This window comes from Centruroides sculpturatus, unplaced genomic scaffold (genome assembly GCF_000671375.1).
Source record: "Centruroides sculpturatus isolate CEXI.00-Female unplaced genomic scaffold, Cexi_2.0 scaffold116, whole genome shotgun sequence".
NCBI lineage: Eukaryota > Metazoa > Arthropoda > Arachnida > Scorpiones > Buthidae > Centruroides > Centruroides sculpturatus.
Window position 1 is genome coordinate 550,635 of NW_019384401.1, and position 27,375 is coordinate 578,009.

The window sequence follows — 27,375 nt, forward strand, 5'->3', positions numbered from 1 at the left end:
ACAATATAAGGTAGTTTTGAAATATTTTTCATAACATATATTTATTATAAATTTAACATACGTATATATTTCAGTTTATATTTACTGTATTTTATGGCATATAAGATGTAACTTTTGTCCAAAAAGAGGATGAAAAAATTACCCAACATCTTGTATGTGAAGTTGTGATATTCCAAAGGCTAATGAATTCCCCAACCAACTAGGTAGACTACAGATAACCACTATCTAGCACATTTCCTGAATAAAAATGCTATTGTTTGAAGATGCCATTATTATTTTATAACTGGAATAGTCAAAAAATTTTGGGACAGACTATCAAAGACATGGAATAGCTTAAATACACAAAATACTTTTTTCCTAAATATTCTGTACTGAAATGGGGTGTCTTATATGCCTTGAAATATAGTACTGTACATAAATTCAGTAAACTGTAAGCAGATATTTATCTAAATAATTGTCATCTTTTTTTTTAGTAGAATAAGATTTTTATAATAAAATAAATAGAGCACCTTGTAACTCCAGCAGTAAATTTAATAAATCCAATTTTTTAAAGTTAATGCTGCAGTCACAAGGTGCTCTTGTTTATTCAGTTTCTTATTCTCTGGTTAGATCTTATTTATTTGTGATTTTTATAATAACCATAACTTAATTTTATTCAGTTTAAAAAATACTGTCACTTAAAAATGGAATACAGCACTGTATACCAATTATTAGAATTGATATACAGTACTGTGTTTGAATAATATTGCTATAAATGTACATTTCTTTGTTTTGTTGCCTTGCACCATTATTTTGATTTTAAACTTTATCTTTAATGATGATGCCAATAAATTATGATTACTACCACAATCTATGCTAAGAAAGGTTTGTGTTTTTTACTGTATTTATATATTCTTTAATTAAAAGTATAATAATCTGATTTTATTATTCTTCCCTTTGGTCTCTACCCTACTCCTCATCAGTCTAATAATATATCTTGCTATTCTCTTTCTATTTTTGGCATTCATATCTCTCACTATTATTACTTGATCTTTTTCTTTTTAGTTTCAAGTTGTTTTCTATTTTGTTAGTAAATACATTAACAATGACCTTTTAAAACCAGCAATAACTTTATTTACATTAATATATTACAAAATTCTAATGCATAGAAGTACCACAACAGTGTCTTCTTTATTTCGAATTTTACTACTGTTTTTACATATTGATGCAGGAAAAGTAGCCTATAAAGTAAGGTCAACTCTGCCATAAGGACTGTTTGTTCCCAAAGTGTGTAAAGGATGTTTCAAAATAAAGAAGACACTGTTGTGGTACTTCTATGCATTAGAATTTTGAACTGTATTTAGTTAAGCTAATGTTTTCAGCCAATTTTATTGACCATTTTTAGGCTAGGTAGAAGAAGACCAAAGTTCAAATCACAATTTTTAAAAATTTTTTGAATACTATTACAATTGATTGTGGTTTGAATGATGTCATGCTGTTTTTACAATCATGTCAAAGAAACAACTATATTATTATTAAACTGTGTTCACATTTTTGTAATGTAAGATCAAAGATGTAAAAAAGAAAGGGGAAGACACTACGCTAGGTGTTATCACTGCACTTTAAACCACAATCCTGTAGGCAAGGGATACTGTCCAAATATTCTAGAAAGTCACTGAATTGTCCCAAAGTGCCAATTTATTAATTTTAGCTCTTCTTGGAATTTTAGTTGATTTAGGTCCCAAACTATAAACTAACATAAGATTATTGAACTAGTATGGGATTCTAGTAGTCTATCTTTTTGGTCACATTAACCATTTTCCGAGATCAGAAAGGGGACTAATATTCCATATTTCTATTCTTAAAGCTTCAATTCTGGATTGCCTTTGTCTCACCTGTATATTTTTGTCAGAACTTTCAGCAGGTTTTAATTCTGGTGTATCATTTCAAGCTTAAACTTTTAGATAGTCTGTCTCTCAAGACTCAGATAAAGTCAGGGGTTCCTGGTTTTTCTCTTTGTACAGTAAAATTTGCAAGAAGATGAATGTTCCTAACAAGGAGAGCCTACGGCTTTGGGGTAACGTATTTTGACAATCTTTGGTGTAGAAGTAGTACACAATGTGAGTGTACTACCTGTAAAATACTAAAGTGCAATACTCAAATATAATCAAGAAAATCGAGCTTAAAGTTTTTTAGCACTTTATATATAAATTATACGTACTTCTATTTGAGCGTCCTGTGGCAGAGTGGTAACGAGTCCGATTCATAAGCTTGAGTTCTCGGGTTCGATTCTCGCGTATAATTTTTTTTTAATTCATAAATACTTATAATGTATTTATTTATTTACTCATTCATTTCTTATTATTTATTTATTTTAATATATTATATAACTTAAGCCCATAACCCGAGAAAACTCGGGCAAGTTACATAGCGTTACATAAAACGCGGTCCTTAAGGGGAGTTTTTAAATTTTTTTTTTTTTTGAATTTTTGGAATGTTTTTTGTCTCCAAATTTTTTCAAAATTTTTTTCCCGCGCTAAAAAAATTTATCGCGATTTTAATGAGCCTTTGATAAGGCTCGATTAAGGCTTAATTGTTTTTTAATGGGATTTTTTATCAAATTAATTCATCGTTCTAAAGTTCTAGCGCACGGATTTTCCTTCCTTAAAGTTATTTAAAGCTAGTTTCTGATGTCAAAAACGACCTCCGATAGTTTTTTAATTTTTTTAATTAATATATTTTATTATATATAAATTTAATTAATTAGATGGGGTCGGAAATCGCAATTAAAATTTCAATTTTTTAAAAATATTTAAAAATATAGGCCTAGCTAGTAGTCACCCTACTTTAAACCCTTGTCATCCCGAGACGTCTATGAGAATGTCCCGGGAAATCCAACTCCAGCTGTGTTCAAGGTCATCCAGATGTGTAAACAATGACTCATCGGTGTTAAATTTCACAGAAAGGCGAGACAAAGGAAAATAAAATTTGAAGATTTTTCTTCAAAATTAACGCATTTCTTTCGTTTTTTTCAGTTTTTAAGTATTTTTTACGTTTAAATAAATTAATATCAAAAATGTCTATGTCCTTAAGGAGTTAAACAAGTTCTCGTTTAAACATACCTTGCAATTGTAAAAAAGCAGCATTTATTTGTTGTTCTTGGTGTAGACAGAATTTTTGTTTTGAATGTTTTTATCATAAGTATCATTCACGATCATGTACATCTGACAATGCTATGTAATTATATAATATTGCTTCAATAAATTATATTCGTTTTTCTTGGTTATATTTGAGTTTTGCACTTTAGTATTTTACTTCACTATGCTGCTTTGATACATCACTGTATAAAGAGTTATCATCAACAGTTTTTTCGTCACAACATGAAGAACTTGCTTCTCTTGACGACATTTTTTAATTATAAAATAATTTTTCAAAATAAGTTTTACTACACAAATACGTCTATTCGTGTCGAAATTTAGAAACGAACTGTTAAAGAGTGAGTGAAAAAGAACTCTGATAGAAAAACGCTCCTAGTGAGAATTAGATCGGTCACCGTTAGTGATAACAATTAGATGGGAAAGTTGACACATAGGTGTCAAGAATGCGCCGTTATTGTCAACAAAAGTATAAAAATATTAGACTTGGAATAGTAGAAATTAAATTAAAATAAATAAATAATAAGAAATAAATGAATGAGTAAATAAATAAATACATTATAAGTATTTATGAATTAAAAAAAAAATTATACGCGAGAATCGAACCCGAGAACTCAAGCTTATGAATCAGACTCGTTACCACTCTGCCACAGGACGCTCGAATAGAAATACGTATAATTTATATATAAAGTGCTAACAAAACTTTAAGTTCGATTTTCTCGATTATATTTGAGTATTGCACTTTAGTATTTTACAGGTAGTACACTCACATTGTGTACTACCTCTACACCAAAGATCATCAAAATCCGTTACCCCAAAGCCGTAGGCTCTCCTTGTAAGATAAAAATTTGTGAAAACTGAAAAATAAACTTATTTCAGAAGTACTATCAAATTTTTCTCACAAAATATTCTATTTAGGCCAAGATTCCAGTAGCATAAAAACAAGTGTGAAAACTCTCACCATAATTATGTTTAATTAAAGGGACTTATTTGGACTTGCACTTGGATTGGAGTGAAGATTCAGTTCCAGTATTGAAGTTTTTATGGTAATGGTACTACCACCAAGAGTTGAAACTAAACATTTTTTTGCATGTAAATTATTGGAGATAATTAAAACTAATTTAATAAACTCCACAAATATCAAAATGATGAGAGCAAGAGATAGAATAGAGCAAATGTACATAAAAGCTCATTTCCTGCAATTTTTTCATGATGTTATACCATGTTCGCACACAATTCACGACTTACTTTGATCTCGATTTACCTACAATCTGGATTGTGACTGTCGCCAGTCAAACATCGTGCTGTTCGCACAGGCAGTCCACTTGAGAAGAACCCGGCTATTACACACGATGATAAAACTGACATAACTACACGGTAAGTCACAAACACCAACAAACAAAATGGAAGTTTTGGTTAGAAATAAATACTTTTTCTTGCCATACATCTAATAATAGACAGATGTCGTTTTTATTTCTCTGTTGGTAGCCTGACATGTGTTCTGCAGCCATCTTGTATTTTCTTGCACGTGTGGGCTTGTGGGATCTCTCTTATGACTAAATCTAGTTTCAAGAACTCTCGAGTCGATCGTGATTGAATCTTGTTTCACTCAAGATTGAAATGGTCGAGAGAGGTCACACCACGGCATAGTCGCTGACCTTGTTCGCAATCTAGATTGAAATGCTCGGTGCGAACAGGGTATTATGAATTCTTGAAGACACTTATGAAGACTGACTTTTGATTGGTTGATGGTACCGTTTTATGGATATAGTCACATTGAAAGTTGAACACTGCTCAATTTTCTTTACATTTGTTTAAACCCTGCTTTGACATAAAATGTGGTCATGTGATTAAAAATAATTACGGCAAATGGTTTCACATTCATTTTTATGCTAGTGGAGGCCTAAGATGAAACTTATGAGATGTGAACTGAAAGCTGTATGTTTTATACCTCTGTTGTTAGTTAACATTAGTTATAACTTGTCAAAGACATGAACTTAAACAACTGTTGAAATGGAAAGTAAGACAAGAAAGCATTAGGAATGGAAGTAAATTTATCAATATTTATTTCATTTCTGAGATGATGGATTTCAGGAAATTTAGTTGAATATCATCATGATTGACATTGAAGAAACAATTTATAAACATGACAGACATCAGATGCATGATTCAGATGTAATGACATGCCAGTATACAAATTTCAATTTGATCAACAATGGCTTAGTACTAACAAGCTAAAATATGTTAAAAACTAAATAAGTGATTTCAAATTGAGATATTTTCAAATCAAGAGAATCTTGTGACTAGAGTGATTTAAATTTCTTGTAATCATCATCATCATGAGATTTCAATAGGTTTTTCAGCTTGTAAAAGGAAGAAACTTACTCTATTTTGTGTTCACATAAAGCAGAAACTTCTGAAAATGTTGGTATGTTTTTTTATTTCTGTCCATATTGTGTTCCTGGCCAAAGGCTATTTTGATTTTAAAACAGCAAGTCTCCTGCTGTTTTAAAATCAAAATAGCCTTTGGCCAGGAACACAATATGGACAGAAATAAAAAAACATACCAACATTTTCAGAAGTTTCTGCTTTATGTGAACACAAAATAGAGTAAGTTTCTTCCTTTTACAAGCTGAAAAACCTATTGAAATCTCATGATGATGATGATTACAAGAAATTTAAATCACTCTAGTCACAAGATTCTNTGCACCCCTACTCTGAAATGTTGTTACAAATGACATACTAATTAAATCATCAGATTGTTTATATTTGTTTGTTATAAAATGAACTGTATTATTAAAAAATAATTAATTATTGATGATTTGCCAAATTTTCTTAAAATCCAGACATTTTTGGTCTTTATACAGACACACAATGCAAAGATCAGAAGGTGACAACACTTGTTAGATTAGACGAAGTGTCATATGAAATATATGATGGTCATATCTGCAGTTGGTTTTATTATGACATGGGTCATAACTTTGGGTACACCTGTAATATGAAATATATTTTGCAATAATTTTGTTTTCATAAATTCAACTGAACTTTTAAATTATTTTTATTGGAAATTTTATCACTGACATTAAATTAAAAACTAATAGTGAAATTTCTAGTTCATGCTTGCACAAATAGAATACCAAATTTTTAGTAACTTTTTTCTTTTATCACAGTGTAATTTTTTTATAATTATTTTATTAAATTAATTATTAAACCTAAATTTAGCTCTTTATGCTTTTTTGACATATTATTAATATTAATCTGTAGTGTGTGTGTTAATATATATATATTTTTTAATATCTTTATTGTTTTCAAATAAACTTTATAAATATATGCCATAATTGAAATAGTTGTATTTTTAAAATATAATACATGTATTCAAATGAAATATCTATTATTCATTTGTATAATAACACCAAACATAATTAGATCAGTATTGAATTATTCAAATTAATAAAAGTTTGCCAATAATTCTATTGAAAATAATAGTAAAATGTAACAAAAGAAATCAAATAAATGACACAATGTAAGACATTTTCTAATTTTGCATGCATTCACTGAAAAATAACAGAATTGTTCCATCAGTAATGGATTTAATTTAAAGACAATATAATATGTTTTATTTTTATTTGTAAATAATTTGGGTTTTTCAACTTGAAAACATTGAATCAACTATCTTAGCTACCTTAGACTGTATATATAAAATGTAAGTATTTATAATCTACATTCAAACACTTATTTTATTTAAATAAAAAGAAAGTGAAAGAGAGTATACATGATGATTTTGGAATGAAATCTCAATGAAATTTGATAATCTTGGTGTGTTTTAAACATTTATTTTCAAAGAAATCAATTTACACTAAAAAAAACTCCTTTGAAATTCATAGAATTAATTACTATTCTGTAGAAGATAGCATATTATTCATAAATAAAACCAAAAGGTTTATGGATAAATAATCTTATCTTAAGAATTAAAAATATTTTTAACTTTGAAAATTAAGCTCTTGCAGCATTCTTATCATCATGTTTGGATATTATTTCTGGAACAGTGAAAGTTAATGCAATGAGATTGTGTTATAATATTACATGTTACGTGTTTGTAGGGGATGCTAACATATCGAGAGAGAGTATTATGAGAATTGATAGATTTGAACAAAAAGTTACAATTTCTCATTCCCAGCATGCATAAATTGCAATGTAAAAACTTTTTAGGTTAAAAAAGATCTTTAAGCCTATATGAGCCACTGATTTGCTAAATTGATTAACTCCACAAAAGAAATTAATGATATACGTTATTAAAAACAATCGTTTTAAAATTTAAATAAACATTGTAGAATATATTACAGGCATAACTTTTTCTCTAACGACATATAAAATAACGATTATTCCAAGATACATTTTTCGCATAACTAAGGGAGGGAGTAGATCGATTTGACCTGTGAATGGCTCATCATATATACAGTCTATATATATATATATATATAACGAAAAAGCAAATGATTAGATTCAGCTGTATTTAAATATAATTTTTAAAATGTTTAATTTTCTTTGTTTATAGAACCATTGTATATGCACTCGTATATGCCAACTACATTGTTTGTGCAAGAGAGTTTAAATTCAATAGCTTAAAATTGGTTCCTTTTTTCCTCGAAATTGCTTAGAATCGAGGATTCTTGACTATTACGTTTAGGTTTAATTTTCCATAAACTTTTATATTAAACATGAAATACTTTATCGAGTAACCAAATAATGTCGTTTTTGAAATATGAATAAAAGGGCTTGTATTTTTTGTTTAAAATAATTTTATTCATCAAAAGATTTACCTTCACATTCAACTACACCTGAACAGAAGGCATTTTGAATATACCATTTTATAAATGATTTAAATTACTCCAGGAAAAAAAAATCTATGTTCATCACGAGTATTTGAACGTTGGTCAAATCCTCAAGCTGATTTGTACAATGAGCAGCTACAAAGTACAGTACATGGAAAATTAAGACTAAAACAGCCATCTTTCGTGAATCGTTGAGGTGTTTTTCTTTTCAAGATTACGCTTACTCAGTTATTGCAGCAATTACAAAAAATAAAATAATGCAATTTGGATGGGAACTTTTATCTCATCCTTCCTATTCTGCTGGCTTATCTCCATCGGATTACGATATATTTTTATCTGTAGATAATCATATGCGTGGAAAACAATTTACAAATCGCAGGAAGTAAGTCAATTTTTAATGCTAAAAATGACATTTTCAAACTGCCTTTCCATTGGGAAAGTGTAATTGAATGTGAAGGTTAATATTTTGGTGATAACGTTATTTTAAACAAAAATGTCAAGCTCCCCCAACATTTCAAAAAACGACATTATTTGATTACCTGATATTTAAGTCATTTGGTTGCCTTTCCTTGTTTTATTTAGTAAAGTTCAGTTTTTGAATATCTAATTTTATGAGCCTTATTAAAATAGTAAAAACTGGAATATCTGGTATATGAAGTTTATAGTTGATTTTATCATTTATTACTGTAATTGCTATATATGAACATAACTGAGAAGACTGAACGTTCGTATGAACGGGAGTTTGTCAAAATGTGAAGTCCCAAAAACGGGTTAATATTAAAGATTTATTATAGTAATTTGGTAAAACGAAACTAGGAAAAAACGATCAAAGATCGGATTAGTTGTGATAGTCATATGAAACCGCGACGAGAGAAAAAAAAACGCTATTGATGTAAACAGAACGCAATAATTATAAATAATAATTGTAAACGAATGACCTCCAGTAGAGATGGACCTTTGACAAGTCTCTCGTATACAAATAATTAGAACATAGAAATTTTGAAAAGGGGAAAGGTTAATGATGAAAAGGGACATCGCATCGTGTCGTTAAATTTCAAAAACGTCACCGACTAGACAACAATGGTGGAAAATATGAGCGCAAGTTTCAAAGTTCCATCAACATTTTGCATCCAGAGTAACGAATGATGTCAAGTAGATTCTTCGAAGCGGATCTTTCTGGTGACTCGAACAGGAATCGTCTTTCTCTTAGAGACTGCACCTGCACACGGTTAGTCAACGTGCAAAAGCAGTTTTCCGTCTGTTGTGTCCAACTTGTAACCTGTGACTACGGACTCAGACCACCGATACCGACTGACGAATCTCCACACCTGCCGTTGTTCCGGGACCTACCTTAGAGCAACATTAGAAAACACCCTCGACAATTCGAACATCCAATTGTTTAAAGAACATTTTTGTTTCATAGTGTAAGTTATTTTACGTTTAAAATAAACGGGTTTTTGTGAGATTCTTGTCATCTGTGTTTCCTCCGCCACACCCACACGCGAACGATCCTAGATCATCCTGACGCGGGATTAACGATTCCCCCTGGAAGTCGGCGAACATACACTGGTGTCCGAGAAGTGGTTATTTTGAGTCCCCAATCTCCACCAGGTCAGCGAACTTACAAAAACTAATCGAATTTTTATTATACAAACGAAATATTACAGATATGCACTCAAAGTATGTCTGACATCTTTAAGAAATTCACTGACTTGACTCACGGCTCTTCCTATATGTTTCCTCGGATTTAACAGTTCTTCGATGTAATGAGAAATGGGTTCGAAGAAGGGATCTTTTTTCATTCTTTCAGCCAGATGAATTTCGTTGGTAATGCGCATGGATTCGCTTTCTTCCATTTCCAATTTTTGAAGTTTTTCGTAACATTCCATTCTCTGTATTCCTAATTTCAGCATTTCTTTGGCGATACAATCAGCCTGGATAAGTTGAATCTCTTCTCTAACTCTCCTCTCTATTAGTTTGGAGCGCACCGTTAGAGTATCGATCACATTTTCTAATGTATTTAGTATGTAATCCGCCAATAGAAAAGCCTGGGGGATGGAAAGCCATCTGCTATAGTAATCATTCGGAACGAACTCTAACATTTGTGTGGCAACTATTTGAAGCGTAACGTGGACAGAGTTCATTAAATGAAGAGCAGCAGCGCAACACTCGTTGCACTTTTCCGACATTTTCGGACCGTCTCTCTCCGCAAATTCTTCGAATTCATTGATCTTATCTAGCAATTTTATGTCTGTGCATATTTTATGTATAGATGCTCCAAAACTAGCCAGGCAAATGGCAATCTGAGAATCCTCTTTTCGACTATAAGTAGGTCCGCAGATAGAAATTGAAGCGTAGAATCCTGCATTTTCTGCCAGTTCTGCATCCATTTCTCTCACCTTCCTATTGTTCTTTAAAAACATATTCAATGTTTCGAGCTGGTTCCCTAGAAGTCCCTTGTCGCCTAGGAACCTGAGGTCGTCTAGACATCTTTGCATATTCCGCAAGTCCATCAGAAGATCCTCTATCCATATGCAAGCTCTTCGTCCCACAGTGGTCAATCTAGTGGGTTGAAAATGAGTATATCCAAGAGTTGGTAAGTTTTTATATTTTTCGGCAAACTTGGCCATATTCTCAATGTTTTTGGCCAACTTAGGCATCAAAATACCCAAACTGGTTTTAACCGTGATCAGAAAACAATTGTCTTCCGCATAATAAGGGGTGCTGTTCAGACCGATAATGTCAGCCGCTTTAGGACATAATTTCTGAAACATTTTCTTGTGGCTTGACACGTCACATTTAATGTCTCCATTTTCATCCGAAAAATCTTCAAAATCGAACTTGGAAATGTTTTCTTCCATCTCGTCGATGATGTCGTCGGTGACAGTCATCACTCCCAAACTATTCTGCACTTTGGCTAACATGAGCCAAAGCTTTCTCCAAGTCAGGAACTTGTTGTGGTTGCTGAAATTATAAGCCATTTCTCGACTAGTTTGTAAATCATCGAAATTGGATCTATATCGATCCATTTCAGTTTTTTGTAAAAAAATGCTGGACATACTCGAAACAGATTGTGTAAAATCCAAATCGACCTGTTTTGTGTCCAAAATTGATACCTCCATTATCTCATCTTTAAATGTTTTTTCTTTGGGTGTTTGAATATCCTCTTGTTCTTTACTTAATTTTTCTGTTTCGTTTTCTTTTTCAGTTTTTTTCTTACTCTGAATGGCGAGTTTCGTAAAGGTGAGGTCCATATCGCTCATATTTTCGTCGTAAGGTTTCTCGTCTATATATCGAATCTTTTCACTAATTTTAGCAATCAACATCGTATCTTCGAACTTACTTTTGATTGAAATTTTCTCTGAAGGATCCATTTCTATAGTTTTTATTTCATTTTTTCTTTTTCTTTTTAAGTAATATTGCGAAATAATTACTTAAATAATAAAAAATTCTTACAATTATTATTGTTTTAATTAGTCCAAAATATAAAGTTGCAGCATCAAAATATGTGCGATTTTTCATATACGGTATAGGCCAATATATTTTATAAAATTTATATAGATTGAAGGAGTGAAATGTTTGTAAATTTAAATAATATAATAATAATCGAAATATATTTGGAGTTAGCGTCAAAATCTACATTCTTTGAAAACATTTGACATTTGAAAACATGTTCTAATGGCTTAGTAAAAATATTTAATATAACCTAAAATTATGCATACTGTTCCTACAGATTTATTTTTAGATCTGTAAATGCTCCAAGGTCTACGTGAACGTGATTATTTAAGTTTTAATAAGTAAATAAAATATTTTTATTACTTTTTAAACTTTGGCACAAAAATATTTATATTCCATTTTGTCTCGCGTTATTTTGCTCATGACATTTTTCTTTTAAGTAATAATAAAAATAAATATGATCGATCTTAAAATGTTCCACATAAAATATGTTAGAAACTAAAACAAGTTTCCAAGTTTTGATTGGTCTAATTTTTCCAACGGTAAAAATGATTATTTTCTCGTACAAACAGTTAATAAGTAATTTTACATATGTATGGGCTTTCTGGTATATTCAAATCGCCCCATTTTATCGAGATGATGTAATATCCTGGTTGGGACACTTCGTATAAAATGTCGTACAGTTCGTTTCCACTATAGATGATTGTGACTTCCGTCACGTCGTGTTTTCCCGCGCCCTGAATGTTAACGGTCAGATACCCTGGTCCTGCTCCCTTGGTTCTTACCTATAAAATACATTTAAATTCGCGTTATACCTCGATCACAGTATATATTAATATCAGTGTGATAGAGGTATAATAATAACACTTACCTGGAAATGATTCCTCAGACATACTTGACCATAATAAACTCCCGTACCAAATATACGACATCTCTCCGCTCTTGGAGTTGACGGTTCTTTCAGAAATTCCTCCTCGACGTCATAAAAGTCGTGTTTTAATAATTCTCGCCTTGATATTGGTCTTTCTGTATCCAAAAGACCAGTAAAAGACACGTAATTATCTAACAAGAGGTTTGCATAATCGGGAATTTCATCGTCTATGAATCCTCGATCGCAATCTGTGTTGATCGATGTTGCATCTGTTAGATCGCTACAAATCGATTCTTGTTTTGGTGACAAGTGATTGCGATTGCAATTGAAATGACGATGACGACATGCTGAAGGACTATATTTCTGATGATTTGCTCTTACAGAACGGTGAAATTCGCAAATGCCACTGTCTTCGGAATCTGGAGTTTCATTGACCGAACCATTTTTTCTTCCGAGAACATTGGTCTTTGTGAAGTCTTCGAAGTCGACTTGTGTGGATTTATCTAAACTAATCTTGCTTAGACGAAAGGGATAAATGGCGCCGACAGAAGCCGAACGATCTGCAGAAAATTTTTGAAAATTTGAATACGATATCCGTAAACACACACAGAAAGAGCAGAGGAAAGACTCGACGCCAAACACAAAAAGAAAAAGAGTTACAATGGCACAAAAGGACGGGAACAACAGATATTCGTTCTATTCGTAATAAACGGACGACGTCGTACCTGGAATTCTCCGGATGACGTCTCTGTCCTCTACGTCACAATCGGTTCCGGGAGTGTGATCTACTTCCGAAATGTGACCACCATTTTCCCAAAACTGTTTCCTAGTGCGAACGGACACCAAAATTGGGGAGTCAGGTCTAGTCATTTCTTCTACGAGAATTTCTTTAGTTTCGTTGTTTGATGCCTTATTCATGGCACGTTCCCATTCTTGAACTTTATTTTTGACCAAACTTCCTTCGAGTTTCGTCGACTTGAACAATTTCTGATAGTTTATCTTTCGAATCGGATGCGGGTCGTTTTCTACACAATCTCTTATTGTCGTCGAAGGATTTACAGAAACAAATTTTGTCGTGTTCTCTTCTGTACGGAAATCATTCTGAAAATCGATGGTAGAAACTTTAGAATTGTGTTTTTCTAAAAAAGTGTTCTCTTTACATTCATTTATAATAGGTAAGCAGTAAAATTCATTTTCTTCTTCACCTTCTTTCTGACATTGTTGAACTTCACGATTCACGATTACTTCTTCGTTTTGAGTCCGATTTTCGTCTAAATTCTTAATAAATAATTTATTATCCTCTCCCTCTACATGCAGTTTTTCTTCCGTTCTTTCAAAATTTTCATCTTCAATAAACTTGGAATTTGTTTTTGGTGATGCTTTATAACTTTCTTGTAACTTTTTCGATTGTTCTTCAAAAATTTCCGATATATGTTCACGCGAATTTTCTATTTTTAATGGTGAAGCATCAAATTTAATCAGATCCATTTTAGAATCAGATTCATGATCAGAGTTAACTCCATCGGAAAGCGTAGAGATTCTTGAACTAACTTCAGACAAACAATTCAAAAATAAGTCTGTGTTTATCTGAGAATTGTCATCATCGAGATGATGGATTCCATCTTCTTGAAGCGTTGTTTCCTCCTCTTTTTCTAATGTAGTCAAGTCTTCGTCTATTTTTAGAATATTTTCGTTTTTTGATATACTAGAATCTAGTAAATTGCGTTCCTTCTTATCTAAACTTGGACTATTTAAGGGTTTAGAAGATTTTCTGGACTTGAGATTATGCAATAATAGATCCGAATCTGTTTGATCGATACCTTCGAGAACTGTTGTTAAACTCGGAGGAGTGCTCACCATCTTGTTTTTTGACGGAGATGGATAGTGAGCCATAAATTCGCTACCTTTTGAACTACACTCCTGAGTTAATTTGTTTGTGGTATTTTCGCTGTTTTCGTTATCTGTAGCAGTTTCCTTGGTCAGTTTTCCAAGAACAGATACCACATCATTAGAATCAGCTTCTACCACTACTTCTTTGCCATTCACAACCATAATATGGCGTAAGACTCGTTTCTTAGTCACCGAACCCAATTTTGATTTGAGGATTTTCTCTACATCACCTTGGCTCGATTCTTTTGGTTTTGTATCATTTCTGTAAGAGTTCTCAACTCGAAGAAATGTTTTTGATTTCTTTGAGCTTTCGCTATTGTCGTGACGAAGAGTATCGTCTACGTTTACTGTATAAGGACTTCCCATGATGTGCTGTCCTTGCCATATGATGCTGAGTCTGTGTTGCCCAGTTTCGACGGGCGTATAACCCACTATTATTTTTCCAGGTAACACTTCGTACTCGAAAGGTATATTTCTGATATGTCTCTGTAAATTTTTTCTCCTCTCGATCTTCTCTAATTCTACAGAATTTTTCCGTTTCGGTGATCTGTTGGTTATTCTCTCGCTACATAAACTTCCAGTTTTGCCTTTGATCTCGATAACTATGTTCAAGTTAGAAATGGATTTTAAGAAAATGTTGAATCTCGCTTGCCTTCCTATGACTGCAACAGATAATCCCATGCCTCTAGCTAAACACTCTTGTTCAATATCAAAGACTACGTTGTCATCGTCTTCTTCGTCTGGACGATTGATGGTAGGTCTCACTTTCAATTTGCTGGAAGCAACTTTGATTTGTGCCAACAAACATGCCACTTTCTTCTCGTTCTTCGGATTGCACTTTATGATCTCTTCCGTTGTTACTTCCTAAAATTTATAGTAAATCGATTTAAATAATACGAAAATATTAAACTATCTTATTTTTAAATAAGTTTTTAAGGGAAATTTATTTGTAAAAACATAGATTTACTGAAATGTCTGTTACATCATTATTGCTTCTCTAACAGAGCGGGAGTTAGCCTAAATTCCACCTTTATTTTGTGTCCTTAATTATAAACGATTAAAACAACACTCACTAAAATTAAAATATGTCAACGCTATTGTAAATCACAACTGAAAAGTGCCCAAAATATAATAATTTATATCTAAAATTTGACTTTCTTACCGGTTTAATGCCAATTTTCTTTTCCACAAGTTTCAACGCCAATCTAGCATTGTCCCACTTATGTTCGGGATTAAGGAGATCGTAACGAGGACACGAACCTGGTACCAACGCCTCCACTAAAGCACACAACAAGATGCCATCTCTCCAAAAGTTGGAAAAATCGGCAGGATTCTCGTAGAAACATTCCGAAAATCTCCTGAATGTATTCGAAGGTCTTCTATTGGAGGCTACATTGTCTTTGACCCATTCTAACAACTTCTGTTTCTCTCTGCGATCTAGAATTAATCCTGTCACGGAATAATACAAATTATAGACGTTGGAGGATTTCGGATATTACTGTATTTACAGTTACACTTACTGCTTTTGATGTAGCACAACCAGAGATGGAACTTGTCCCACAGATCTCGTGATGTGTAGAGAGCGAATAAATTGAAAGATTCACATATCCATATCCATAAAGAAGCAATTCTGTCGACAAAAACGTCTCGACATCTGACCAAAATATTGATGATATCTAAATAAAATATATAAAAGATTTTGTATGAATTTCATTTCGTTAGTAAGCATTCGTTTAATGTTTAAAATGTCGTATAAATAGCTTTTAAAACTTGTTAAACATTTTTTAAATTGAATTTTTATATGGAAGAGTGTGAAAATATAGAAAAAAAAAACACTTAAATTATAATCTATAATACTGAAAAATAACAATAGTTTCAGACAAAATTCATANATCGAAATATATTTGGAGTTAGCGTCAAAATCTACATTCTTTGAAAACATGTTCTAGTGGCTTAGTAAAAATATTTAATATAACCTAAAATTATGCATACTGTTCCTACAGATTTATTTTTAGATCTGTAAATGCTCCAAGGTCTACGTGAACGTGATTATTTAAGTTTTAATAAGTAAATAAAATATTTTTATTACTTTTTAAACTTTGGCACAAAAATATTTATATTCCATTTTGTCTCGCGTTATTTTGCTCATGACATTTTTCTTTTAAGTAATAATAAAAATAAATATGATCGATCTTAAAATGTTCCACATAAAATATGTTAGAAACTAAAACAAGTTTCCAAGTTTTGATTGGTCTAATTTTTCCAACGGTAAAAATGATTATTTTCTCGTACAAACAGTTAATAAGTAATTTTACATATGTATGGGCTTTCTGGTATATTCAAATCGCCCCATTTTATCGAGATGATGTAATATCCTGGTTGGGACACTTCGTATAAAATGTCGTACAGTTCGTTTCCACTATAGATGATTGTGACTTCCGTCACGTCGTGTTTTCCCGCGCCCTGAATGTTAACGGTCAGATACCCTGGTCCTGCTCCCTTGGTTCTTACCTATAAAATACATTTAAATTCGCGTTATACCTCGATCACAGTATATATTAATATCAGTGTGATAGAGGTATAATAATAACACTTACCTGGAAATGATTCCTCAGACATACTTGACCATAATAAACTCCCGTACCAAATATACGACATCTCTCCGCTCTTGGAGTTGACGGTTCTTTCAGAAATTCCTCCTCGACGTCATAAAAGTCGTGTTTTAATAATTCTCGCCTTGATATTGGTCTTTCTGTATCCAAAAGACCAGTAAAAGACACGTAATTATCTAACAAGAGGTTTGCATAATCGGGAATTTCATCGTCTATGAATCCTCGATCGCAATCTGTGTTGATCGATGTTGCATCTGTTAGATCGCTACAAATCGATTCTTGTTTTGGTGACAAGTGATTGCGATTGCAATTGAAATGACGATGACGACATGCTGAAGGACTATATTTCTGATGATTTGCTCTTACAGAACGGTGAAATTCGCAAATGCCACTGTCTTCGGAATCTGGAGTTTCATTGACCGAACCATTTTTTCTTCCGAGAACATTGGTCTTTGTGAAGTCTTCGAAGTCGACTTGTGTGGATTTATCTAAACTAATCTTGCTTAGACGAAAGGGATAAATGGCGCCGACAGAAGCCGAACGATCTGCAGAAAATTTTTGAAAATTTGAATACGATATCCGTAAACACACACAGAAAGAGCAGAGGAAAGACTCGACGCCAAACACAAAAAGAAAAAGAGTTACAATGGCACAAAAGGACGGGAACAACAGATATTCGTTCTATTCGTAATAAACGGACGACGTCGTACCTGGAATTCTCCGGATGACGTCTCTGTCCTCTACGTCACAATCGGTTCCGGGAGTGTGATCTACTTCCGAAATGTGACCACCATTTTCCCAAAACTGTTTCCTAGTGCGAACGGACACCAAAATTGGGGAGTCAGGTCTAGTCATTTCTTCTACGAGAATTTCTTTAGTTTCGTTGTTTGATGCCTTATTCATGGCACGTTCCCATTCTTGAACTTTATTTTTGACCAAACTTCCTTCGAGTTTCGTCGACTTGAACAATTTCTGATAGTTTATCTTTCGAATCGGATGCGGGTCGTTTTCTACACAATCTCTTATTGTCGTCGAAGGATTTACAGAAACAAATTTTGTCGTGTTCTCTTCTGTACGGAAATCATTCTGAAAATCGATGGTAGAAACTTTAGAATTGTGTTTTTCTAAAAAAGTGTTCTCTTTACATTCATTTATAATAGGTAAGCAGTAAAATTCATTTTCTTCTTCACCTTCTTTCTGACATTGTTGAACTTCACGATTCACGATTACTTCTTCGTTTTGAGTCCGATTTTCGTCTAAATTCTTAATAAATAATTTATTATCCTCTCCCTCTACATGCAGTTTTTCTTCCGTTCTTTCAAAATTTTCATCTTCAATAAACTTGGAATTTGTTTTTGGTGATGCTTTATAACTTTCTTGTAACTTTTTCGATTGTTCTTCAAAAATTTCCGATATATGTTCACGCGAATTTTCTATTTTTAATGGTGAAGCATCAAATTTAATCAGATCCATTTTAGAATCAGATTCATGATCAGAGTTAACTCCATCGGAAAGCGTAGAGATTCTTGAACTAACTTCAGACAAACAATTCAAAAATAAGTCTGTGTTTATCTGAGAATTGTCATCATCGAGATGATGGATTCCATCTTCTTGAAGCGTTGTTTCCTCCTCTTTTTCTAATGTAGTCAAGTCTTCGTCTATTTTTAGAATATTTTCGTTTTTTGATATACTAGAATCTAGTAAATTGCGTTCCTTCTTATCTAAACTTGGACTATTTAAGGGTTTAGAAGATTTTCTGGACTTGAGATTATGCAATAATAGATCCGAATCTGTTTGATCGATACCTTCGAGAACTGTTGTTAAACTCGGAGGAGTGCTCACCATCTTGTTTTTTGACGGAGATGGATAGTGAGCCATAAATTCGCTACCTTTTGAACTACACTCCTGAGTTAATTTGTTTGTGGTATTTTCGCTGTTTTCGTTATCTGTAGCAGTTTCCTTGGTCAGTTTTCCAAGAACAGATACCACATCATTAGAATCAGCTTCTACCACTACTTCTTTGCCATTCACAACCATAATATGGCGTAAGACTCGTTTCTTAGTCACCGAACCCAATTTTGATTTGAGGATTTTCTCTACATCACCTTGGCTCGATTCTTTTGGTTTTGTATCATTTCTGTAAGAGTTCTCAACTCGAAGAAATGTTTTTGATTTCTTTGAGCTTTCGCTATTGTCGTGACGAAGAGTATCGTCTACGTTTACTGTATAAGGACTTCCCATGATGTGCTGTCCTTGCCATATGATGCTGAGTCTGTGTTGCCCAGTTTCGACGGGCGTATAACCCACTATTATTTTTCCAGGTAACACTTCGTACTCGAAAGGTATATTTCTGATATGTCTCTGTAAATTTTTTCTCCTCTCGATCTTCTCTAATTCTACAGAATTTTTCCGTTTCGGTGATCTGTTGGTTATTCTCTCGCTACATAAACTTCCAGTTTTGCCTTTGATCTCGATAACTATGTTCAAGTTAGAAATGGATTTTAAGAAAATGTTGAATCTCGCTTGCCTTCCTATGACTGCAACAGATAATCCCATGCCTCTAGCTAAACACTCTTGTTCAATATCAAAGACTACGTTGTCATCGTCTTCTTCGTCTGGACGATTGATGGTAGGTCTCACTTTCAATTTGCTGGAAGCAACTTTGATTTGTGCCAACAAACATGCCACTTTCTTCTCGTTCTTCGGATTGCACTTTATGATCTCTTCCGTTGTTACTTCCTAAAATTTATAGTAAATCGATTTAAATAATACGAAAATATTAAACTATCTTATTTTTAAATAAGTTTTTAAGGGAAATTTATTTGTAAAAACATAGATTTACTGAAATGTCTGTTACATCATTATTGCTTCTCTAACAGAGCGGGAGTTAGCCTAAATTCCACCTTTATTTTGTGTCCTTAATTATAAACGATTAAAACAACACTCACTAAAATTAAAATATGTCAACGCTATTGTAAATCACAACTGAAAAGTGCCCAAAATATAATAATTTATATCTAAAATTTGACTTTCTTACCGGTTTAATGCCAATTTTCTTTTCCACAAGTTTCAACGCCAATCTAGCATTGTCCCACTTATGTTCGGGATTAAGGAGATCGTAACGAGGACACGAACCTGGTACCAACGCCTCCACTAAAGCACACAACAAGATGCCATCTCTCCAAAAGTTGGAAAAATCGGCAGGATTCTCGTAGAAACATTCCGAAAATCTCCTGAATGTATTCGAAGGTCTTCTATTGGAGGCTACATTGTCTTTGACCCATTCTAACAACTTCTGTTTCTCTCTGCGATCTAGAATTAATCCTGTCACGGAATAATACAAATTATAGACGTTGGAGGATTTCGGATATTACTGTATTTACAGTTACACTTACTGCTTTTGATGTAGCACAACCAGAGATGGAACTTGTCCCACAGATCTCGTGATGTGTAGAGAGCGAATAAATTGAAAGATTCACATATCCATATCCATAAAGAAGCAATTCTGTCGACAAAAACGTCTCGACATCTGACCAAAATATTGATGATATCTAAATAAAATATATAAAAGATTTTGTATGAATTTCATTTCGTTAGTAAGCATTCGTTTAATGTTTAAAATGTCGTATAAATAGCTTTTAAAACTTGTTAAACATTTTTTAAATTGAATTTTTATATGGAAGAGTGTGAAAATATAGAAAAAAAAAACACTTAAATTATAATCTATAATACTGAAAAATAACAATAGTTTCAGACAAAATTCATACGAAATTTATTATAATTGTAATTAAAGTTATTTTCAAGTTTATATAAAATTTAAACCTAAAAATTTCCTATAATATATTTTAAAAAAAAGTTTAAAACGTTCCTAATTTACAAAACAAAACAAAGACATGTTCAAAATTAATTCCAAAAAGTTCTGATACAGAATAAAAGTTTACAGTTTAGCTCCATAAATTGGTGTTGAGAAATCATTTCAAGGTCTTCTTCTACTTAGAAAACAATTGCTTTTTTTCTTTTTTCCATATAAAATAGCAAACATCTTTTACGTTTCTATCGTATCAAATTTTATAAATAGCAAAAGAAAGATAATTAAAGTATAGAAATGGTCTTTAAAGAGGAAGAAGTCTGCATAATGTTATGTAAGGATAGGGAAAAATAAATAAAAAAGAAAAATAAATATAATTTGTGTCGTTAATTCTTCTCTATTAATGTTTTTTAACAGTTGTTGCACTTGGATTACAAGTAGCTCTTGTTTGATGAATGACAATCCGGATGTTGTTTTTATCTCAGGCAACTCCAACATTGCAACGTATCAATTTTTCCTTGGCGTTAAACATCAATACAAGTTTTTACATAAAAGTTTATTTTAAAAAAAAATCAATTTTTTCATATTTTAATCGACTTTATCGCTTATTCAACTTGGAATTTAAACCTACTCCAAAATAAACATTCCATTGATTAATCTAGTTAAACGAATTAAAGACGAATGTGAAGTAATTATTCATAATTAATTTATAAAAATAATATATATAAGGACTATAAATTATAATTAAAGTATATTAAACTTCAGCTGTAATTTATTCATCTATAGAATAATTTAGCTGAAGGTATTGTTAAAAAAAACTATTCGAAATAAACCACGTGTTTACGTGTAAAAAATTATATTTATAATATAGAAAATATATCAAACCTTGAGATTTTCTTCTGCAACGTTTCATTTTCTTATACAGAAACTTTTTAGACAATAACTAAAGCTACATTTTTTGATTTCGAGTCGGTCACTGAATATAATCTATAGCAATTCGGGATTTCTGTTATCAATAGTTGAGATTAATCGACTTCGACCAATAATGTTCTTGTAGAAAAACACGTGACGGAGGTAAAGTACTGTAAACATTTCTGCTTCTTCCTCTATACTATCAATCGCACGGGCGTTTTACTTGTTTATTTTAATATATTTAATTATTTTAGTTATTTTTTTTTAAATCGCATTTGGAAGATTACAAAATCCCAACGCCAAATGACTTAAAACTTCGAATTTTGTTTAAGTGTACTGTATAGTTTGCTAATTATATTATTAATATATCCAGTTCTTATCCGAGAACAATAGAGTCTAAAAAATTATGATATTATCTAGAAGATTAACCATAAACAATAGATGAAAAGTGATTCATAACCTTCGACTGGATACCATTTGAATGGCGATTGTCGCGTCGTTTTCGATATTTTACAATACTTAAAATTATCAATTAAAATGCATAGAAACGGGCTAAAAATACATCAAAAAATTAAATAAATAAAATTTATTTTTATTGATTATTTATCGCTAAAACTTGTTTTGTTAGTTGCAGATAACAATAACTGTGTTGCGTTATCTGGTAAAAGGTCTTTGAAACCTTAGTAACGATTAGAAAAGATCCGAGTTCGATAAAAATAGTTTTATAACTGGATTACGTATTCTTTAAAGTAAGAGATAAAGGTACAAGTGTACACTTTTTCTTCTTATCTCACTCGAAATATTCAAACTTCCAGAAGATTTATAAGCTTATACATTGACCTTCTAAAAAAATAGCGAGTGAGGAAATTAAAACACTTCTTAAACGAAATATCGACACGAACAGGAAAACTTTATAACCTTGCTGACACAATATTTCTATAAAAACACGACAAATTTCGATTTTCCTCTAACACCAACACGCACCGTAAACTAACTCAAAACATTTTTTATCAACAGATACATTTTTTTAATCGTTTGATTTCTTTTTAAATAAACTTTCGATAATATATCAAATTCTCAAAAGACACGAGACTTAAGAATTGAAGGGAAGGTTTTTTTTTTGGGTATTCGAATTAAAAATGGCGTCCTTAGAAAATATCAATTTAGCGTTTTTAGACTTACCTTGTCCATTGTCCCCGATGAAGTGGGACATGTCTCGTACGATCTAAATCACGTTTGGTTAAGAAATATATTTTCAGGAAGGAGCATAGACGTAGAAAACGAGTTTCGATTCGACCTTCAAAACTGTTTAATACTTAATAGGGGAGAGCGTATTGTACTGTACGTGTGTGTGTGTGGTACGTATCGCGTACAGACACTCGTCGATGCGTGTGACTGATAATTTGCACCGAAACTTATCTATAAGTTATCGTCTTTCCATTACTTTTGCGTAAACAATAAACACGTCACGAATTCTGAGAGATGTTCGACCCAATTTTCACATATTAAAAAAACTATCGGTTACTCGTGTGTACTGTTTTATTTTTAGTACAGATCTAAAAACCTGTCGCCGAAGCTAAAAATTCTATCGATCTAAAACGTTACGAAATAATTAGGTTACTTATAAAATTAGAATGGAGAAAATTTCGTTATACATCGATTTAGTGAATATTTTAGTTAATTTTTTAAAGAGTTTAATACTTTTAAAAGCGTGTTTATGTAAGATGTAGAAGGATAAAAATCTGGTATCGCTCAGTAAGAGGGGATACAGAACAATAGAAAAGTTAAAAAGTATTCTTAGTGTGTCGTTATATCGTGTCGACAACGAATTACGGAATTTTATATTCGTTTTAACGCGATGTGTCGGATCTTAAAAATGCCTTAACGATAAAATTGTTTGTTTGTTCGGTAAATTAACCAATGGAATAAAAAGTAATTAAGCAAGTTCAAACAAGTATCGACTTGCTAATTTCCGAAATTAGATTCGTTAAGAGAAATCGAAGTCGGGAGGAGAATATTTTTTGCTCTTTTCCCTCTTCGTTAAAATTAATTTTTGTCGAGAAAATCAATTTAATAAGTTAAATAAATGTAATATAAAGTTTTAAGAGCTTTAGAACAAACAAAAATTCGAATTTTATTGTCGTCTTTTCTTCTCCTCGTCTCCAATCCATCTTAATGCGTTACGTAAAAGAAATTATATTTTGTTGACGTAATTACTGTATATTTAATTTATCGTCGAGTAAATTACTTATTGTGTTATTTTTTAATAAAGAAAAGCAATTAAAAAGCAAAGAAAAATTAGTTTTAAAATAAAAAAAAAAAAAACAATCTGTACACGTGTAAATTATCAAATTTCGTCTTTCGTAAATTAATAAATAAAACTTAAAACTTTTTATTTATTTATCTTATTAATATATAAATTTTAATTNAATTGCGATAATTTTTTACGCGGAAAACAAAGAGCTAAATTTTAATTAAAAAAGCGGTTTAAAGGCGATAAAATAAAATAATAACGAAATTTAATTTACTATACTTTTATATTACTGTATTTTTTGTAATAAAATTGAATATTTTTAGATCTTGTTTTCGTTAGAAAAGTCTAGGATTTAAATTGTTTATGTTTTATTTAATTTTAAAGTTATATTTTTCAACGCAAATCCTTTAATTGTTCTATTTAATTAAAATGCTTTGTAAGTTATTATTTATAATAAAAGATGATGAAAGTAATGGAACTCTTTAAGATTTTTGTCACTATTTAAAAAATAAAATCCGAACATATCTTCAGTTTTAAAGCGTTCTAAGATTTTATTTTATAAATAAAAAAAAATGATTTTTTCCTCAAGAATTTTGTTGAATGTATTTATTCATCCATTGTGGATGGTTATCGTCAATAAACCAAAACAACATTTTTTTCGAATGTTTAAATTAAACATCATGAAATTAGGCAGATTCGCCTGTTTACAGGAACCATGCCAAACTGTTTAGAATTGTTTTTACAGAAAATGTTCCCAGTAATCGTTAATCTGCCAAAATTTTTACCGGAGGAACGACGATTAAAAGTTTGCGCTTAAACTTTTTGAGTGATTTTAACTAAATTATTTTAATTGAATTACTTTTAAAACGGTTTTCTGATTATTAAATACTTTTTTTATATAATGTTATTTCAAAGAAAACAACGAGTTAAACGTTTGTTTTATCTGCACTTAATCGAAAATGCGCCATTTTAAGCACCCTCTCCACTTTCCATTTAGATTAGATTTTATAGGATGTCCCTTCTTGAAAATAATTCCTTTCAAAAGTTTAATTGGAATTTCTCCTTAAAATTCGAAATTAATTCTATTTCTTCATTAAATAATTAAATAAAAAATGTTAATTATACATTTGTTAAGTGAAGAACAAATATGAAAAAAACCATAATACATTTTAAGAGTTGGTTCATACAAATGAAATGCTTCGAATTTTTACAGTTAATATTTTTGGAAAATTTCTCTTTAATCCTCTTTTCTAATCCCCAAAAATTCGACATATTATGAAAAAAAAAAGAAAAGAAAATTTAATGGATTTATTTATTATTTAAAATTTAATTAAGTAGAGTATTATCTATCTCTAGAGGTTAGCTTATTGAAAGGATAAAATTTTAATAAATATATCGGTTTATTTTTAAATTTCGTAAAAACAAAAACGAATTAGACATTTAAAAAAAAAAAAAAAACCACTTAACATCTTCTGATAATCAGATAACGCTTATTATCAAAAATTTGTCCTGTCTCATTCGTCCACGAAAGAGTGACGTGATCAAAAATGGCGTCAACATCACCCCCAAAGCTATAAAAACCGGAAACTCTGGGAAGTTATACAGATTTTATTTTTGAATAAACCGAAATAATATATCAGGTAAGTAGACTCTGATACATTGATTTTAGTTCAGCTGTAAGAAAATTCGGAATTTTTTTTTTTTATATTCATAAATTGTGCGGGTTATACGCCGTATACTATATTTCAAACTATAAAAATCTATTAATTCTATAATTCTTACATGTTTTGACTTATTTTATGTACATAAATACACATTTACAAGATGTTTTTATCTGTTTCTTGTTTAATGACGACGAATTCGATCGCAAGAAAGTACTTTTATTGTTGATTTCTATGATAACAAAGCACTTGTATATGAAAATAATTCATTTAGTCTAACTCATATATTAGAATTCTTATCCATTCTTGCTCGTTACCGTTGTTTTCTTTCGACCGAATTCTTTTTTTCGTGGTTTATTTGGCAATCATATAAGAATGTTTGAACGAAATTTCAAATAGAAAGTAACATTTCTTATTACTGATTCATGAATAAACTCTGGTTTGTTGACGAATACAGAATATCAAAAATCTATTTGGTTTTCAATGTAAAAATTTCTCTTCTAGTAGCTAACAGATTTAGGCATTGTTCGTCGGAGAATTGTCAACTACTGGCCAATATTTTATAAACATCTGCATTGGTGTCTTATACGATTTTTCCCTATAAAATTAAATTTTTGGTTTCGAAATGATTATTCTATTCTTAGTTCTACACTTTCGTTTTGTTCGAACCAGCTTTCGAAACAAGATAAAATTTGAATTTTATCTTCTTTCGAGAAGTGAAAAAAAAAAGAAAAAATAATTTGAAAAAATACTGAAGTCGGAGGATCCCCATAAAGACTTCTTTTAACTGTAAAATTTTCGAAATTTTTCATATTGTGATTTTATCATCTCTTAAAAATTTTAATTATGATTATTTCAGAAAAAATAATAATTGATTTACTTAAATTAGAATCAAGATAGACATATATTAATCTACTTTAATTAATTGCGATAATTTTTTACGCGGAAAACAAAGAGCTAAATTTTAATTAAAAAAGCGGTTTAAAGGCGATAAAATAAAATAATAACGAAATTTAATTTACTATACTTTCTTATTACTGTATTTTTTGTAATAAAATTGAATATTTTTAGATCTTGTTTTCGTTAGAAAAGTCTAGGATTTAAATTGTTTATGTTTTATTTAATTTTAAAGTTATATTTTTCAACGCAAATCCTTTAATTGTTCTATTTAATTAAAATGCTTTGTAAGTTATTATTTATAATAAAAGATGATGAAAGTAATGGAACTCTTTAAGATTTTTGTCACTATTTAAAAAATAAAATCCGAACATATCTTCAGTTTTAAAGCGTTCTAAGATTTTATTTTATAAATATTTTCGATTCGAGTTACTGAAAATTAGACTTGTTTTCAAAGGAATCAAACAGTTTAAAGCACTTTCATTGCATTTCAAAAGTCAAGTTATTCTTCGTGTAATTGGTTAAATGTATTCTCTCATCTAACAAAACATTATTTTTTTCCCCCCTTCAGAACGATGTGCAAGCTTTTAACAGTGATGATGGCTGCTAGCTTTCTCGTAGTCGAATGCTTCAAACATCCAAAAATCGCCATCGAATCCGAAGATAATCTTCAAATGGAAACACCTTTTGACAAGCAGGACAAACTCTGGTTTGCGAGAGATTCTTTGAATCCTTTTGGTTTGGGCATTTTCGATCGAATGATGAGAAAACCAGATATTCGTTCCCTCGACTCCAACACAAAAGAACCGAAACGGGGAGGAAACAGGAAGTTTCAAACACAGGGATGGCGTTAAATCAATCATCTTTACTGTTTTTGATTAGAAAACGATAAACGAAAAAGTAAATAAAATAAAAATCTTTATATGTAGGTTATTGTTACTAAAATAAAGGACTACTGTGGCAGTTTATTTATTTATTTATTTAATTTATTTTTTTCTCTACGAACGAGATGGTAACTCAGAATGGCGAACGAAAATGATTGTTACGT

General features: G+C 31.2%; 2 protein-coding genes, 1 long non-coding RNA gene and 1 pseudogene across 4 annotated transcripts; 1 reads left to right on the plus strand and 3 right to left on the minus strand.

The window, feature by feature from the left end:
* Positions 1-7,064: 7,064 nt before the first annotated feature.
* LOC111618666 lies at positions 7,065-11,652 on the minus strand (annotated as a pseudogene).
* Positions 11,653-11,764: 112 nt separating this feature from the next.
* Positions 11,765-16,125, minus strand: LOC111618653. Its single transcript, XM_023360209.1, has 6 exons — positions 16,041-16,125; positions 15,704-15,859; positions 15,346-15,632; positions 13,019-15,047; positions 12,294-12,853; positions 11,765-12,207 (listed from the first exon to the last, which is right to left on the minus strand). The coding sequence occupies exons 1-6, from the start codon at positions 16,123-16,125 to the stop codon at positions 11,995-11,997; spliced, it is 3,330 nt and encodes a 1,109-aa protein (XP_023215977.1). The 3' UTR covers positions 11,765-11,994.
* Positions 16,126-16,251: 126 nt separating this feature from the next.
* LOC111618667 lies at positions 16,252-23,034 on the minus strand. Of its 2 annotated transcripts, none has more exons than XM_023360222.1 (6): positions 22,698-23,034; positions 20,191-20,346; positions 19,833-20,119; positions 17,506-19,534; positions 16,781-17,340; positions 16,252-16,694 (listed from the first exon to the last, which is right to left on the minus strand). In XM_023360222.1, exons 1-6 carry the CDS (start codon positions 22,726-22,728, stop codon positions 16,482-16,484), a joined length of 3,276 nt encoding a protein of 1,091 aa, XP_023215990.1. In that variant the 5' UTR covers positions 22,729-23,034; the 3' UTR covers positions 16,252-16,481. The 2 variants fall into 2 exon arrangements, with proteins under 2 accessions (XP_023215990.1, XP_023215991.1); XM_023360223.1 differs by lacking the exon at positions 22,698-23,034 and adding an exon at positions 21,489-21,733.
* A 2,234-nt stretch (positions 23,035-25,268) lies between these two features.
* Positions 25,269-27,290, plus strand: LOC111618650. The gene is made up of 2 exons (XR_002755606.1): positions 25,269-25,409; positions 26,899-27,290. It is a non-coding gene; the product is annotated as an uncharacterized LOC111618650 (long non-coding RNA).
* Positions 27,291-27,375: the final 85 nt, after the last annotated feature.